Below are 14,060 nucleotides of genomic sequence, written 5' to 3' on the forward strand. Positions count from 1 at the left end.
ACCTCTTCATCAGTTATGCAATCCTTACCTGGAGCTCTGTAGTTTCTCACAGATGTGCACTCCCTAATGTGTTCTGTGTCTCTCAAGCTCTCTCAGACTCATAAATGTGCAATCTCTGGCAGGTGTGTTTTCTCCCCTTTGTATATTCCCTCCCAGGGTACAGAGTCCTGATTTACCTTTCTTTTTCTTGCTTTCAGGAGGTGAGCTATGATGAGCATGCCCTTCACCAACAAAGATGAATGGATGACATATGGTCAAGATTTAAAGCTCTTTCTCCCTGAAATGGGAGAGCTGCAGTCACAGCTGTACGAGGGCGAGTATGACCCCTTCAAGTACGCACCAGTGTTTGAGAGCAACTTTGTACAGGTACAGATTCATACCACATAGGTACATACCACACACACAAACTCATGCAAACACCATATTGTATTACAATTTTATAGCACAACAATATTGTGTGTGAAAACCAGAGCAATACTTTTGTTGCTGCATTGTCCATAAATCTGAAGTGAAATGGAATCAAGGACAGGACCCTTAACCTTTAAGTGCTGTTGTGTGGATGGGTTGGAAGTGTGTGAGTGCATAGAGGGCCACATGGGATGTGGTTTAGTGTCATGAATGTTTGACAGAGACTGTTCTTACAGTATTGATGTAGACATGTAGCAGAGCCGACACGTGTATAAGTAGCAGACAATATTCATCCCTGCTTTCTGTAAAGGTTCTTTTAACATGTAGGTCAGGTCAGTTGACTGACACCATTTGAGGTGCAGTTATAACCGATTGTATTAGCACCCTGTGGTGGTGAAGGAGTAGCCAAATGGAAAGTGCATTATGCCACCATTCACTTAGTTTGATCCAAGACTTCCCCAGGCAACAATAGAAATGGGCTTTGCATGACCGCCATTGCATGTGCTGAGATGTAAGCGTCATGGAGCGGAAAAGAGGATCCGCTGTTGGCACCAAGCAATGTATGTATCTTGATGACTCCCTCTGGGTGTCTACATACCAGCCTATAGGAATTGGCATTACACGACCAGTCATGCCCACTCACCCTTGGAATGAGAGATAAGCCATTCTAAGAGATAATTTGGATGAACTGGTACTGCCTGAGGAGGTGTGGCCAGGATGCTGGCCGAGGACTAGCCACTTTGAGAATGTACTCCTTCACATTTTTGAGTCTTTTTACACAAGAACACAGTCCATTTAGGTGCATTTCATTGAGTGTAGGCAAGGCATTAAAAAATTCATTGCATCCATAGAGCAGGCTATATTTCACACAAGAGGCGCTGTTCATATCACCCTGGGTAGATGCAGAATACATCTTCTTTTTAGGTCTTGCCAGGTGAGATACAGATCGCTCCATTGTTAAGGGCATTGTACAGCCAGTCTTGGTATGTGCTATAAGGGTTGATTCAGGGGTGACAGAAGAACATTCTTAGATTGATCGCTAGGGAATGGAGCCGCCCGGGGAAGCATGATTTGCAGGTGTTGATGAAGAAGGACCTGTTAGTCCAAACAGTACTTCATGTTACACTTCAGGCTAATACAAGTACTTCATGAGGAACGTATATTGATTGAATGATGTAATAAAAGTAATTCAGCTAATTATACTTTATTTTGATCTCACTAGTAATATAAAGTTTACATCAATTCCTTTCAATTCAAATGAGCGTTAGCAGATTAAATGGTGCAGTCTAATCAGAGGCATAAGTAAACTCACTTGAAGAATAAATTTTAAACTGGGTGTGGCTTAAATAGATTTAATGACGAAGTGGTAGGTGGACAGACAGTTACAGTTTACGCCAGTGGCACTGTCAACACAGACAAGTGAAGAATAGACACATTTTCATTTTAGTGAGCTATAAATAGACTAAATGTAATAGCAGTAGCACATTTTTCTCCTGATCACAATACTGCATGTCCGTCGTATGCTGGTGGTACTTTTTCTACGGCACCAGGTTCTTGCATGCTTCTGGAGTTCCATGTTGGATTTGAATGGTTATAAGCTATTTCATCTGTGTGGAGAAGGTATCACACTGAAGCCTTTCTTCTCATAGGCACAAATGGTCTGAAGTGGTGCCAGCCTGTAGCAGCGTGTGCTCTTCCGTGAGTCCCTTGAGATTTGCTTGGATGCATGTTTGGACCTTCGTGATGATGGTTGGAACAAGGTATCATTTGATGCTCTCTTGGAGCTTCAGATGGTACAATTCCCTAGGGCATCATAGTCATCCATGTTTTTCCTTGCCATCATTTTGCAATGGTTAGATTTAGCGATTGTGTTACCATTGTGGGACGAGTCAGCTCTTGACAGCTTTCCTGAGCTGTAAGAGTTTTCAATAATTCCTATTTTCACCGGGAGACAATTTGAGAGGTTATCCACTTCTACCAAGAAGCTGGTCCCACCGATGGATTCCTTGTTATATGCGGGCCAGCTGTGAGGCCATTCAAGAGGAGAGTTGTATATTTTTGAATATAGTTGGAGCTTTACTTGGATGAAGTGCGGGACTTTGCCGTTGGACATTTTGTGATGCAAAGGGTCTTGAGGGTTAAATGTCTGTACGGTGGTAGCCAATGGTATACTTCTATGACTAGTGTAATATGGTCACACAGATGAATGTGTAGTTGTAGTCTTGCTGCAGCATTCTGGATTCCTTGTGCCTGTCACAGTATACGAGTGAGACACCCTGGTAAACTCCCTTTATACAAGATGTGAAATAATAAGGGGGTTAAATGTCTGGAGCTTCTTGGGCAATCCTAGTTGTTGGAAGATTCGAAAAAGTGTTCACATGGTGTAGAAACAGCACTGGACATGGTTTTTCTGTCAATAACAGGTTTGTTTTTCACAAAGAGACCAACAATGGGAGCAAATCTCGAGTTCCCTTTATCATTTGCAACCCCAAAGTGCAATGCTCCAGATTATTGACAGCTAAACATCTACAATGGTATGTTGTGTATGGCCCCAAATCCTATTCTCCAGCTCAGACAAAAAGTGCATAAGAACAGAAGTTATAAGAGAGCCATAAAGAATATGACCCAACTCGCTTCAGTCCCCACCACCCCTCCCTCTGGTAATCCCTCTGCCCCAATATTGAAAACTGCTCTGACATCAAAGCAGTAAAAAATAAAACAAATTTTCATAGGTCAGAGCAGTGAATCCCAATGTTTCAAATCTGGTGTTTGTGCTAATACACCATATACAACAAGGTGTTCCTGGTACTTGGTTAACTTTGGAACTAGTGATACAATAGAGTCCATGACCACTCTCTGGTTTCTAACTTCTGTTGATGTTGGTAGCCCTCAAGTATTTTAGGCCAGATTGACAAGGAATGACAAGTCTTCCAATTCCAGGAAGCTGGGATCTCTAATTCGGATTAGTTACGCTTAAAGTAGTTAATAGGCACTCACTGGTCATGGTTCATAGACTTTGGTCTAGTCCTGACATTTTCAGATAACGAGGGTCTTCCAGTCTTAAGAAAGTGCACTAATCACCCGAGAGGGTATCCAGGTGCTTGGGCAAGGTGTGAAGGTGTGTGTTACCAAGGTGCTTATATGAAGAGCCAGGTCTTTAGCATCTTGCGGAACTCAATAAGCAAGGAAGAGGCTCTGATGTGTTGGGGAAAGTCGATCCATGTCTTGTCACCAGACACCTGTGCTCTGCCTCACTCTCACCGCACACACTCTCCTCATCCGCAATAGCAAAACTGGAGGTTGCTCATTCTCCTTCATCTCACCCAAGACATAGAATAAGTGATGTAGGAGAATGAGCAAACTCAATTTTTGCTTTTGTGGATGAGAAGTGTGTGTGAGAGTGAGGCAGAGTGTAGGTGTCTGGTGGGTTGTGGGTTTTCGGGTATTCTGCTCATGTGTTGTGTAGGGCTTTGCATTAGTGCGTGAGAAGTTTGAATTGGCTGTGCTTGTGAATAGGGAGCCAGTGAAACCACCTGAGGTTAGGCCTGGGCGGTGAACTTCACTCAGTCCGCGGAGCTCGTGGAGTGCAGAAATCTCCGCTTCACGATATGCAGTGGAGTTTTTCCCCACTCGCGATCGAGTACGGTACGTTTGCGATGGCTAACGTTAAGTTCACGATCGCAAATTGCAAGTTCATGATCGCGAGCTGCGCAGAGTTTTTTTGTAACTTCGCTGAGTTCCGCATAGCAAAAAATCTAACTACGCCTGTTGGGCGTGGGAGGTCGAGGATTAGTCGTGTGGTTGCCTTCCGGATGGTCTGGGGTCTGTGTAGGAGTTGTTTGGAGACTCCGGCGTAGAGAAGGTTGCTGTAGTCCAGCCTGTTGGTAATGAGTAAATGTGTGATGGTCCGTCTGGTGTTCTGAGGCAACCAGGGTGGGAAAAGAGTTGTTTGCTAATGGCCTTTTCAATTACTTTGGCTGGATAGGGAAGCAGAGAAATGTGTCAAGATTTGTTTAGCTGATTCAGGTCATTTGTGGGCTTCTTGAGGCATAGAAGTTTCCATTCATCTGGGAAAGTGGCAGAGGCGAGAGAGGTGTTGATGATAGGGGTCAAGTTGATTATGTTCCAAGGTTACAGATGTTGAGGGGGCATGGGTCCATTGGGGCCACTGTGTAATTTCTGGTGAGTGTTGTCTATTCTGTCAGGTGGCCATCTTGGTTGGTGGTAGGTTAACAATGAGTTCTCTGGGGTTGGATTGGTGTGCTAATTTGCTGTAGATGCTTGCGATTTTGCTGTGGAAGAAGTTGGATACGTTGTTGTAGAGTTGTTGGGAGGAAGCAATGTTTTTGACAGTGGCTAAGGGAGTGGTGAAATCTTTGACTATCGAGAAAATCTCCTTGCAGATGTTGGAGCTTCCTTTGATGTGGTCTACTAGTCCTTTTTTTCTTGATGTCTCTAATTTGCTTGTGATAGTGTCTGAGTGCAGCCTTGTAGGTAGTTCTGTCGGTGTGTCATGTCTCCATTTCCTTTCTAGGCATATACAGTGTAATTTGGTATCTTGGAGGTCTTCTGTGTACCAGCTTGCCTGATCGCTTGCTTGTTTGATCTACTATGCTTGTTGGGTGTCATGGGTGCGAAGGAGTCTGCACATTTCTTAATCCACTTGTTGATGTCCTTGTCGAGGTTGTTTGTGCGGCTTGGTTGAGTAGTGCTGAGGGTTGCGTCTGTGATTTTGCCTCAGCTGCAGCTTGCAGGGCTTTTATTGGTAGAGGTATTGACTTGAGATGTGTTGCTTTGGAAGTAGATGATGGAGTGGTCTGGCCATGTGAGCTGAGTAATGGAGATGTATTTGATGCTGTGGCTTGTGGTGTAGAATGGGTCCGTTGTGTGACCTGTGGTGTCTGTTGATTCTGTGATGTGTTGGGTGAGTTTGATGTTGCTCAAGCTTTCGAGAAATGCTGTGGAGCATGGGTCATTTTGGTCTTCCAGATGAAAGTTGAGGTCACCGAGGAGGATATAATCTCTGGAGTCGATGGTGAACGGAGTGACAAAGTCGGTGATGTGGTTGGTAAAGGTGGCTTGGGGTATGGTGGTTGGTAGGCGAGTGTTCCATTCAGGGTTAATTTTTCTGAGATATGCATCTTGAAGTACATGTGTTCCATGAATGTGGTGGCATTCTCTGTGGATGTTGTGCGTTTGATGGATTACTTGTAGATGATAGCCTTTCTCCTGTCTAGTGAACACAGTCCTGTTGAGCGATCTCGTAGCCCGCTGGGATTGCTGTAGCGATGTTGAATGCCGATGAGGGGTTGAGCCAGGTCTCTGTGATGAGGAGGATGTTGGATGCTCTGCTGCTCCGAAAGTTCCCCATTATGGTTGTGTGTTTACAGACTATTCATGCTTTGAGAAGCAGTGAGAATTGATGTGCAGGTTTACTATGGCGTGTGGTGTAGGGTGGGAGTGTAGACATTGTTTGTGCTTGTGTGGTGTGTGTGTTGAGAGCGGGTGTTGAGGGCGTTGTTGATATTTGTGTGGGGAGGTGAATACAAGTTAAAGATAGGGGAATTGCCTCCGGGGTCATGTGCTGCAGACTATCACTGGGCAGTGATTGGATCAGGGTTCGTGGCACTGGGCATGGTTCAGACCTGGACGGGTGCAAAGGGGCTTGCCTTCGCACCCGCAGATCACATACGCTGCACATCCGTGATTCAGCTATCAATAATTAGACCCGGGGGGGGGGGGGGGGGGGAATTCCAGGGTGCCAATATGTCATTTCCTGTGCTGATGGTTGATGATAAATGAAGTATAAACTGAGTGCTAATGCTCATGTAATCCTATCTTTGTGATAAAACAGTATAATTGTGTTTAAATATACCAGTACCCAGACTTTACAAGCCAATAAGTATTATTCCAGCCCTACATGTCCTTGATTTTCTAAGACTACATTATCAATCAAAATTAAGGCCTTTGTTTAGTTTGGTGGACGGGATACTCCTTCAGAACCGTGGCGAATGTCCAGTTTGCAATAATACCAGTTCATTTTAGCCTATGGCACTCATAGTACCTTTCTCACTCTGCGCATGCTACATAAGATCTTCAAGTGGCTAACCCTACACTTGAGACGTACTGTGACACAGGCCCTCATCGCAGCCGACTTGACTACGGCAATGCCCTCTACGTAGGAATCGCCGTACACCTCCCACAGAGACTTCAAACCATATAGAACCCACATCACACCCCACATCACTGGCTCCCCGTACAGAAGAGATGCCAATTCAACCTGCTGACCCACGCACACAAGGCCCTACACAACCAAGGACCTGAATACATTAACCACCGCCTGAACTTCCACCAACCGTCAAAAAGACTTTTCTCCACCTCTCCTTCACTTGCCCATACTCCCCGCATCTACCGAAGCAGAAGTGGAGGATGCTGCTTATCCCACATTGTAGCAAAGACCTAGAACAGCCTCACCATGCTCCTCCGGACCATCACCTCACTTCTGGAATTCCGAATGGCCCTCACGACTTAGCTGTTCGAATAAGCCTCCGGGACCTGCAAGTTCCTGGATACCCTATTAGATGATTAGTTGAGCTTTATAAATCCTGATTGAATGTTTGACAATGTTGGATCCAGTGTGTGAGACTAAAAAAACATAATGATGCCTCATGTCACTATCTTTTAATAACGTCAAGTTAGTGCACGATCGAGTGTCATTTGTTTTTATGGACATACCCTGTTTAAGACCTATCTAGGCTTAAGCAACCTTCCGCATGAGTGACTGAGGGGCTTTTCCCAGTACTTAACCACAGAGTGAATGTGGTCATAAGAGGAGTCAATTCATTTAATTGTCCTGAGGAAGGTGGTATATACTTTCCAAGACAACCAAAACGCGTTGATGGAACACACAACACGGCTCACAGTGCATGGACGATTATAATATGTACTAACATATGCAGGTATTTCCTGATGGCTGAAGGCGTATTCACGATATCGGTTTAAAGCTCCGTGAGGACCATATGATCGAATATCAAGATATACCGGAGCACACCCTATTTAGGAAGTCGACCTAAGATGCTACAATCAAGGGATATAGCACCCTATTTTAAAACTACATTGTGTATATTTTAATGCTTGTATGCACCAAACATGGATGGGTGCGTATATGATTAATGCCTCAATCATTCATAACTTTTGGCGGTTATTTACAGTGCATGATCCAATCTCCTGAGAAAAAAATTCACCTATTATCGATTTGACAAATAACCGCTAGAAAGTTGTGGTTACATTTCAAGCCTCTCGCCAACACGCAAATCCTTAGGATCTTGAACCCTAAGTCATCTTATCATTTTATATCTCGTTTGGGAATTTCGCTACTTCTAACTCAGCTGAGTTCGTATGTTAGAAATTATATTGCAAAAGACGGTCCCCTGATGAAGGCAGAATTGCTGAAGCGCACGTAGCTTACAACTACCCCATTGCCCTTATCAACTGTTCACCGACCGTATATTCAACCTTATTTATTTGAATTGTTGAATTGTTTAACGAATATGATGATCTATTTTAGTATAATTTCTATATATTGCTTTTTGTTAATATTTATTGTCACTGCATATCCTCTTTAATTAAATGATTAAAATTAGCTTAGAAAAATAAAAAATGGAAATTGAAAACAAATAAAATTATATTTTTTTCATAATAATTATGTACTTTTGATTTATGTATAGAGTATAACTAGTGGTTTCTTCTAGCACACACCTAGAATATTTTGGCGTTTGTTATTGAAGCTTGCTATTGTCTCCTTTACCTAATGTGGTTTGTCATAGCGTATAGCAAGTTCATTGGTTATGTAGGGGTCCCCTTCTTTTCAAAAACTAACATATCCAGCTACATCAAGTGACACGAAGTGTGTGAGTGTATCTTCTCATTGAAAAATGTGAGATTTAAAAAAACTTCTCCTCCTTTTCCTAATGTTATGTTGTATATTTGTTTGTTTTTGTTATTTTTAATTTTGTACATTGATTGTGCTATGCAATAACGATTTTTTATTGGATGAATTTTTAATGAATATATCACTAAATGCTTTATATGTTTTTCAAAATTCCTGTGGTGCTAAATTTGTTTGATTGTGGTGACTGAATGTGAGTGTATTTATTGCTTAAACAATCTAGCAAGGGGAGCCTTTTAGACTGTTTTGGTTGTTTAAACCCTGTCCTCTTGCTTTGAAGGAGTTTTGCGTTTTTTCACTCAATAATAGATCTGCATATAATAGGATTGGAACACAGGCTGGGTTCCTAATATAGGGGAATCTGATTGTAGCGCCTGAAGCTCTCTATCTACTCCAATAAACAGGGAGATGACAAACAGTGCAAGAACACAACCTTCTCTAACCCCTCTCTTAACCTTAAAGGGGAGCTAAATTCCCCATTAGTGCCATAACAGACCCTAGTGGTTAAATTATCATGCATTTGTGGCAGGAGTACCACTATATCTTCTGGTGCACTCAGACATATCATTGTTTGCCAAAGTTTGAAATGGTTAACCAGGTCAAATGCACTACTCAAATCCATAAAGCAGAGATGGAAATGTCCTGCTTTAACCCCACTTTTTCAGGTCTCGCCTAGCTATTGCGTTTACGCAATCGCTATGCGAGACTCTAGTAAGAGGGGCATTTCAAAGTGCTCCCAAAAGTGGATTGCATGGCGAGCAAGCGCATAATCAAGTGCATCGTGCCGCCATGCAATCCGTTTGGGGAAGCGCTTCCGCCCACTGGCGTCCTCGGCATCATACTTCAAAGGGTCAGATCCCCCGCCTGGAATTCTCTCCCCCGCCCCCACCAAGCGCACGCGCCACGCTCCACCGCGTTTCGCCGTGACAAATTTGCTTTCACTTTCGCGCGGCGGGTGCTCGCTCGCGTCCGGACCACTTTAGAAGCCGGGCTTGTCTTGTTTTCTTCGTAATACACATTTGTTCTCTACCTGGCTCCCCTCCTTTTCCTAGGCCTCTGTCTCTCTTACTACCCCATTCCCTTTTGCTTATGTCTGTATTTACTGCTCTCTCTCTCTTCGCTTATGTCTGTATTTACTGCTCTCTCTCTCTCTTCGCTTATGTCTGAATTTACTGCTCTTTGTCTCTCCCGCTCTCCCCATTCTATCCTGCTCTCTCTCACGAGCCTTCCATCATTTCCTATCTCTAACCTGTGGTCCCCGTCTACCTCGCGCCCTCTCCCCTCTTTGTGCCCGCTCCCTTTCTCGCGTCGCCACCTCTTCCATCATTGTACCTCGCTGTCCCTGTCTAACCTGCAGTCCCCGTCTACCTCGCGCCCTCTCCCCTCTTTGTGCCCGCTCCGTCGCCACCTCTTCCATCATTGTACCTCGCTGTCCCTGTCTTTCTCGCGCCCCCTCCCTTCCAGATCTCTGTGTCACTGTGTCTCCTTCCCTATCAGGCCTCTTCTTTCCTCCCGGTGTCTGACATTTGAGGGCCGCTAATGAGCGCCTCCGCAGTCCGGCTCTCACTGATCCCTCGGAGGCTGCCAGGGCTATGGGATCCTTTCCCTGCAAATAATTGATTTAGCTACGTGTTGCGTAAGAGCCTAAAAGGCTTTCTGCTGCTACCGTGCTGCTCGGCGGCCATTAATATTATATCAGGGCCGGTGCTGTTGCTGTAGTGCAGTTTCATAAAAAATTTGATCTGTAGCTTTAAACATGCAGCTTTCCATGCAGAATTATGCCAAGTAATTCTTGGTCTGCAAACTCGTAATTGCGTACAGAGATTCCCGTCGGGACCGGAAATTCAGAACGCCTGGAACGGCTGCATATAGTTCCTCAATACTTTGTCCATTTCTACTAGTTGTGTTTCATCAGCTTTTAAGAGTAGCGTTCGGGCCTTTCCTTCCCCCCCCCCCCTCTTATCTAGTCTCCTTCTATGCCACTTTTTCCATTTTGCTTGGACATTTGATCCTCGTCTTTTGGCTGCCTCTTTCTCTTCTTAATAATTATACTATAATATAATACTTGGATTTGTATAGCGCCGCTAATAACCCGTGTGGGTCTGTAGGCGCTGTCCGAAGGCAGGGGGAAGTGATTTGCCCAGAATCACAGGATGTTGAGCACACGACGAGACTTAAACCTGGATCTCTCAGCGCCCAAGTCGGCTGCACTGGCCGTTATGCCACACCCTCCCCCTTCTGAACGTAGCATTTGGACCACTTCTTTGTCATTGACTCGACTCTGGAACCCGTCCAGGGCCGGGCTGGTAATTTAAAACAGCCCTGTCAAAAAGTATAAACTGAGACCCCATGTGCACCAAGTGAGTAACCCCCAGCACATTGCTCAGTAGGATTTTATGTAGGATAATTTTGGAAAAGTGAAACCAAAAGGTGCATGTTAACTACTCAATTTTTCAATTATATTTGCCACTTTTACTGACTGCTCCGAAAGGGATTCAAATAAAGATTCCAGTACATTAGTGTTTACCACAGTACCGCAAAGCGTTATTTCTACACAGCTTCTAATCATGCATGCCATGTGCCTGGTGAGAAAAAGGACCTATTTGTTGGTACAGTTATGAGAGGTTTTCTTTTAATGCTTCCATTCAAAAGTCTTTGAAGCTCATCTAACAAGCATTGGAAATGCAACAGGTCTCGCATTTACGCGAGGAAGCTATTGGCATTATAAATGACAATGCCTTTTATTTTATGTTTTAAAAACCAAAACATAAATAAAAGGCATTGTCATTTACAATGCCAATAGCTCAAACTCCCGTAAATGCGAGACCTTTTGCATTGCAAATGCTTGTTCCTATTATAGGGTTCAAACACTGTTCAACAGAATCCGTGCCCCTTCTAAATCCTTAATGCGTCTCAGTGGGTATAAAATTCTCTTTTGCCCCCAATTCAACCCCATCCAGGACCACTCTTCCCACAAGCTTTGCAGATGAGTCCAAAAGAGATATCGCTCAGTAGCATTTGTGGTCACTCTTGCTACCTATTTTATCTATGGGAACAATCCTTGATTACGACCAGCTGGTTGGAATACTCCCAGCACCAGTATTAAAACTGGAGCCTAGTTTTCAGATAGACTTATGTACCTCTACCGCCACTCCATCTGGACCAGCTGCCTACCCTTTTGCACTTTTATTTTTAGCAGCAGTCACTTCATTCAAGGTAATAACAACATTTCCTGCCATTGGGATTGAACATAGTAACTCATTGTCACCTTCAATGTCACACTCATTTGTAGAATTAAAAATGATGTTAAAATTATCAATCCAAGCTTGAGCTGATACCAGTGACTCCACTTGGGAAGATGCATTATCCCTTAAGAAAGGCATAATTATGGTCTTCCAAAATAGGCATGTATTGCCTGGACTTGTAAGTCCCATTTCCTATTTTCTAGCACCTGTTTATATTGCAATCTCAGTTGTGAAATTGCGTTCTAGCTCTTGGCTTTGTCTGCAATAACTCTTTTAGCTTTCTGTGGGTAATTTTACCTGTGTGGTCAAACCAACCATTAGAGCAATTCTTACCATCTTTTTTCCTTCCTTGTTACTATAAAATGAATTGTTTTAGAGGTGAGCTTCCCTAATATGGATATAATCAGAAAGTTGGTCTGTACAGACCAGGACCTCTTGTCTATTACTCTTAGCCACTGCTGCGATAAAACTGCTTGGTTCCACCCCACACCACCTAAATCTCACCCTTTTTGATCTGGCAGCCTCTACATTCTCAAATCTAAAAGGCTTGATGTGTTCTTGGGTATTTAGATTGAGGTTAAGCGCACCCGGGGTTTATGATCACTCAAACTATTTGGCTTTACAGCAAAGATTTACCACAACATTTGTTGTCATTATCATGTGATCAGTCGTACTCATTGCACCACTCTCTATTAACATTCATAAAAGCAGGAGATTCAGGGTTATCTATTACCTCCAGCAACGTCAGATTATATTTATACAACATGTAATTCAGCTCTTCCCCACACGAATTGTGTAGGAAATGTGCCTGTTCTTGTATGTGCTCCCCCTCCACCCTACAAACCTTTTTAGAAGGGAAAGGACATCTATTAACATTCCACATATCCTACCCATATTAGTTAACAATTACTCACACCCACTAGCAGAAATGAGGCCAAATGCTTTCCATATTTGTGACCACTTCAGCACAAGAGAACTCACATTTATCATTGTAAGAATTAATAATAAGATCTGGATTGTCCTCAGTTGCCAAATGTACAAAGTGATAAAATGGAAATGCTATTTATGACTTCTTAGGTTTAGCTAATAATGCAGTTGAAATAAAGTTTGGTAGCCCACCTTTTGCCCTTCCCGCTCTTGATGATATAGATGATATAGATAATGTATATACATAATGTAACAATTGACAAGAAACCTTTAATAAAAATATTGTCTGTTGTCCATGTTTCTTGTACACACATAATCTGTGCTACATATTCCTGCTACCCCAAAGAATGAACCTTACTTTTTAGCCCTGCGCTGTTCCAAGAGACTATAATCAGGGTACTTTTTCCAAATATTATGCTAGAGCCAATAACCAATGCATTCTCAGAGGTATTATAAGCAGTAATCCCTTTCTGTGTAGCATCACCTAGTCAGTCCATCTCATTCATAGAATCCAAAACTGAAATCTATTTGATTGAGTGATACTTTAAGTAATCCCTTCAGAAATTGCCCTTCTTTTATCATGGCAATCCACCTTCAGCATGTAGATATTGCTCAGGTCTTTAAAAGTAGCCCAGGGGGACTGCTCCAAATACACCCCCCCCTTCCTTAGTCCCTTAGTGTTTTATCAGTCCTTTGAAGAACATGCAGTGATTTTTATAATGATTTAGGAAAGTTGGTGCTGCGGAAATTAATGGCAGTTTAATCATGCTCACTTGTTTTCGGTGCACTACCTACCCACTTTACTCTTCTCGCCATCATTATTTCACTATACAAATGGTGTTTGTTAGTAGCCCTTTGTGGTTGCCAATGGACTACCTTGTTTAACATACCCCAATCTTCCAACGAATTGAGGTTCAACAATGGTACACCCTTGTTAAGATAATTAAATGAGAGATAGCCCCAGGAAGTAGATGTAGAACAACCAACTACACATTTTATAACACTGATCTGGGTCCTTCCATGTATATGTAACATCTTCTGATGACTTACCAGGAAGTAGAATGGATTTGCATTTGCATTTGCGTGTCCATCCTCCCTTTGTCAATAAATACATCAGTGATGTGGATCTGGGGAATATGTAATGACTTTCTCGTTTATATTTGTTCCTCTCCACTCTTATTTTGTACTACTGGTTCTATTAGGGTTATTATAGCTTTTTGCACCCCAGTGCTTTTTATTATCGAGATGGCCACTTTCCTTTGTTAGAATCTCCTTTATGTTTTTCACTACACCCTCAAGTGATTCCAACTTGCACCTAACGTCCTCTAACGCGGACTTAACATATACATTTAGCCAGCACAATTTAGTATACAAATTAATTAATAGCAAATCAGAACCTTCCTCACAATTGGTACCTGAATGCTTTCTTTTGTCCTTGTTAAGGTCACTGTCTTTAGTAGGTAATCCTCGCTTATCCTTTTTCTCTTTTTTTTGCTGGTGGGGAAGTAACAGCCTGGGAGGGAGAAAGAAAT

The 14,060-nt window shown here is 42.9% G+C and overlaps 1 protein-coding gene across 1 annotated transcript in view; it reads left to right on the forward strand.

Moving 5' to 3' along the window:
• Positions 1 to 14,060, forward strand: part of GARIN5A (golgi associated RAB2 interactor 5A) — a 245,012-nt gene that overhangs the window by 51,042 nt on the left and 179,910 nt on the right. Inside the window, exon 2 of the mRNA XM_085614337.1 lies at positions 198 to 366. Coding sequence (XP_085470463.1) covers positions 208 to 366 — 159 coding nt within the window. The 5' untranslated portion in view covers positions 198 to 207. The remainder of the gene's footprint in view (positions 1 to 197; positions 367 to 14,060) is intronic.

Source organism: Triturus cristatus, chromosome 7, assembly GCF_964204655.1.
Source record: "Triturus cristatus chromosome 7, aTriCri1.1, whole genome shotgun sequence".
In the NCBI taxonomy this organism is placed as follows: domain Eukaryota; kingdom Metazoa; phylum Chordata; class Amphibia; order Caudata; family Salamandridae; genus Triturus; species Triturus cristatus.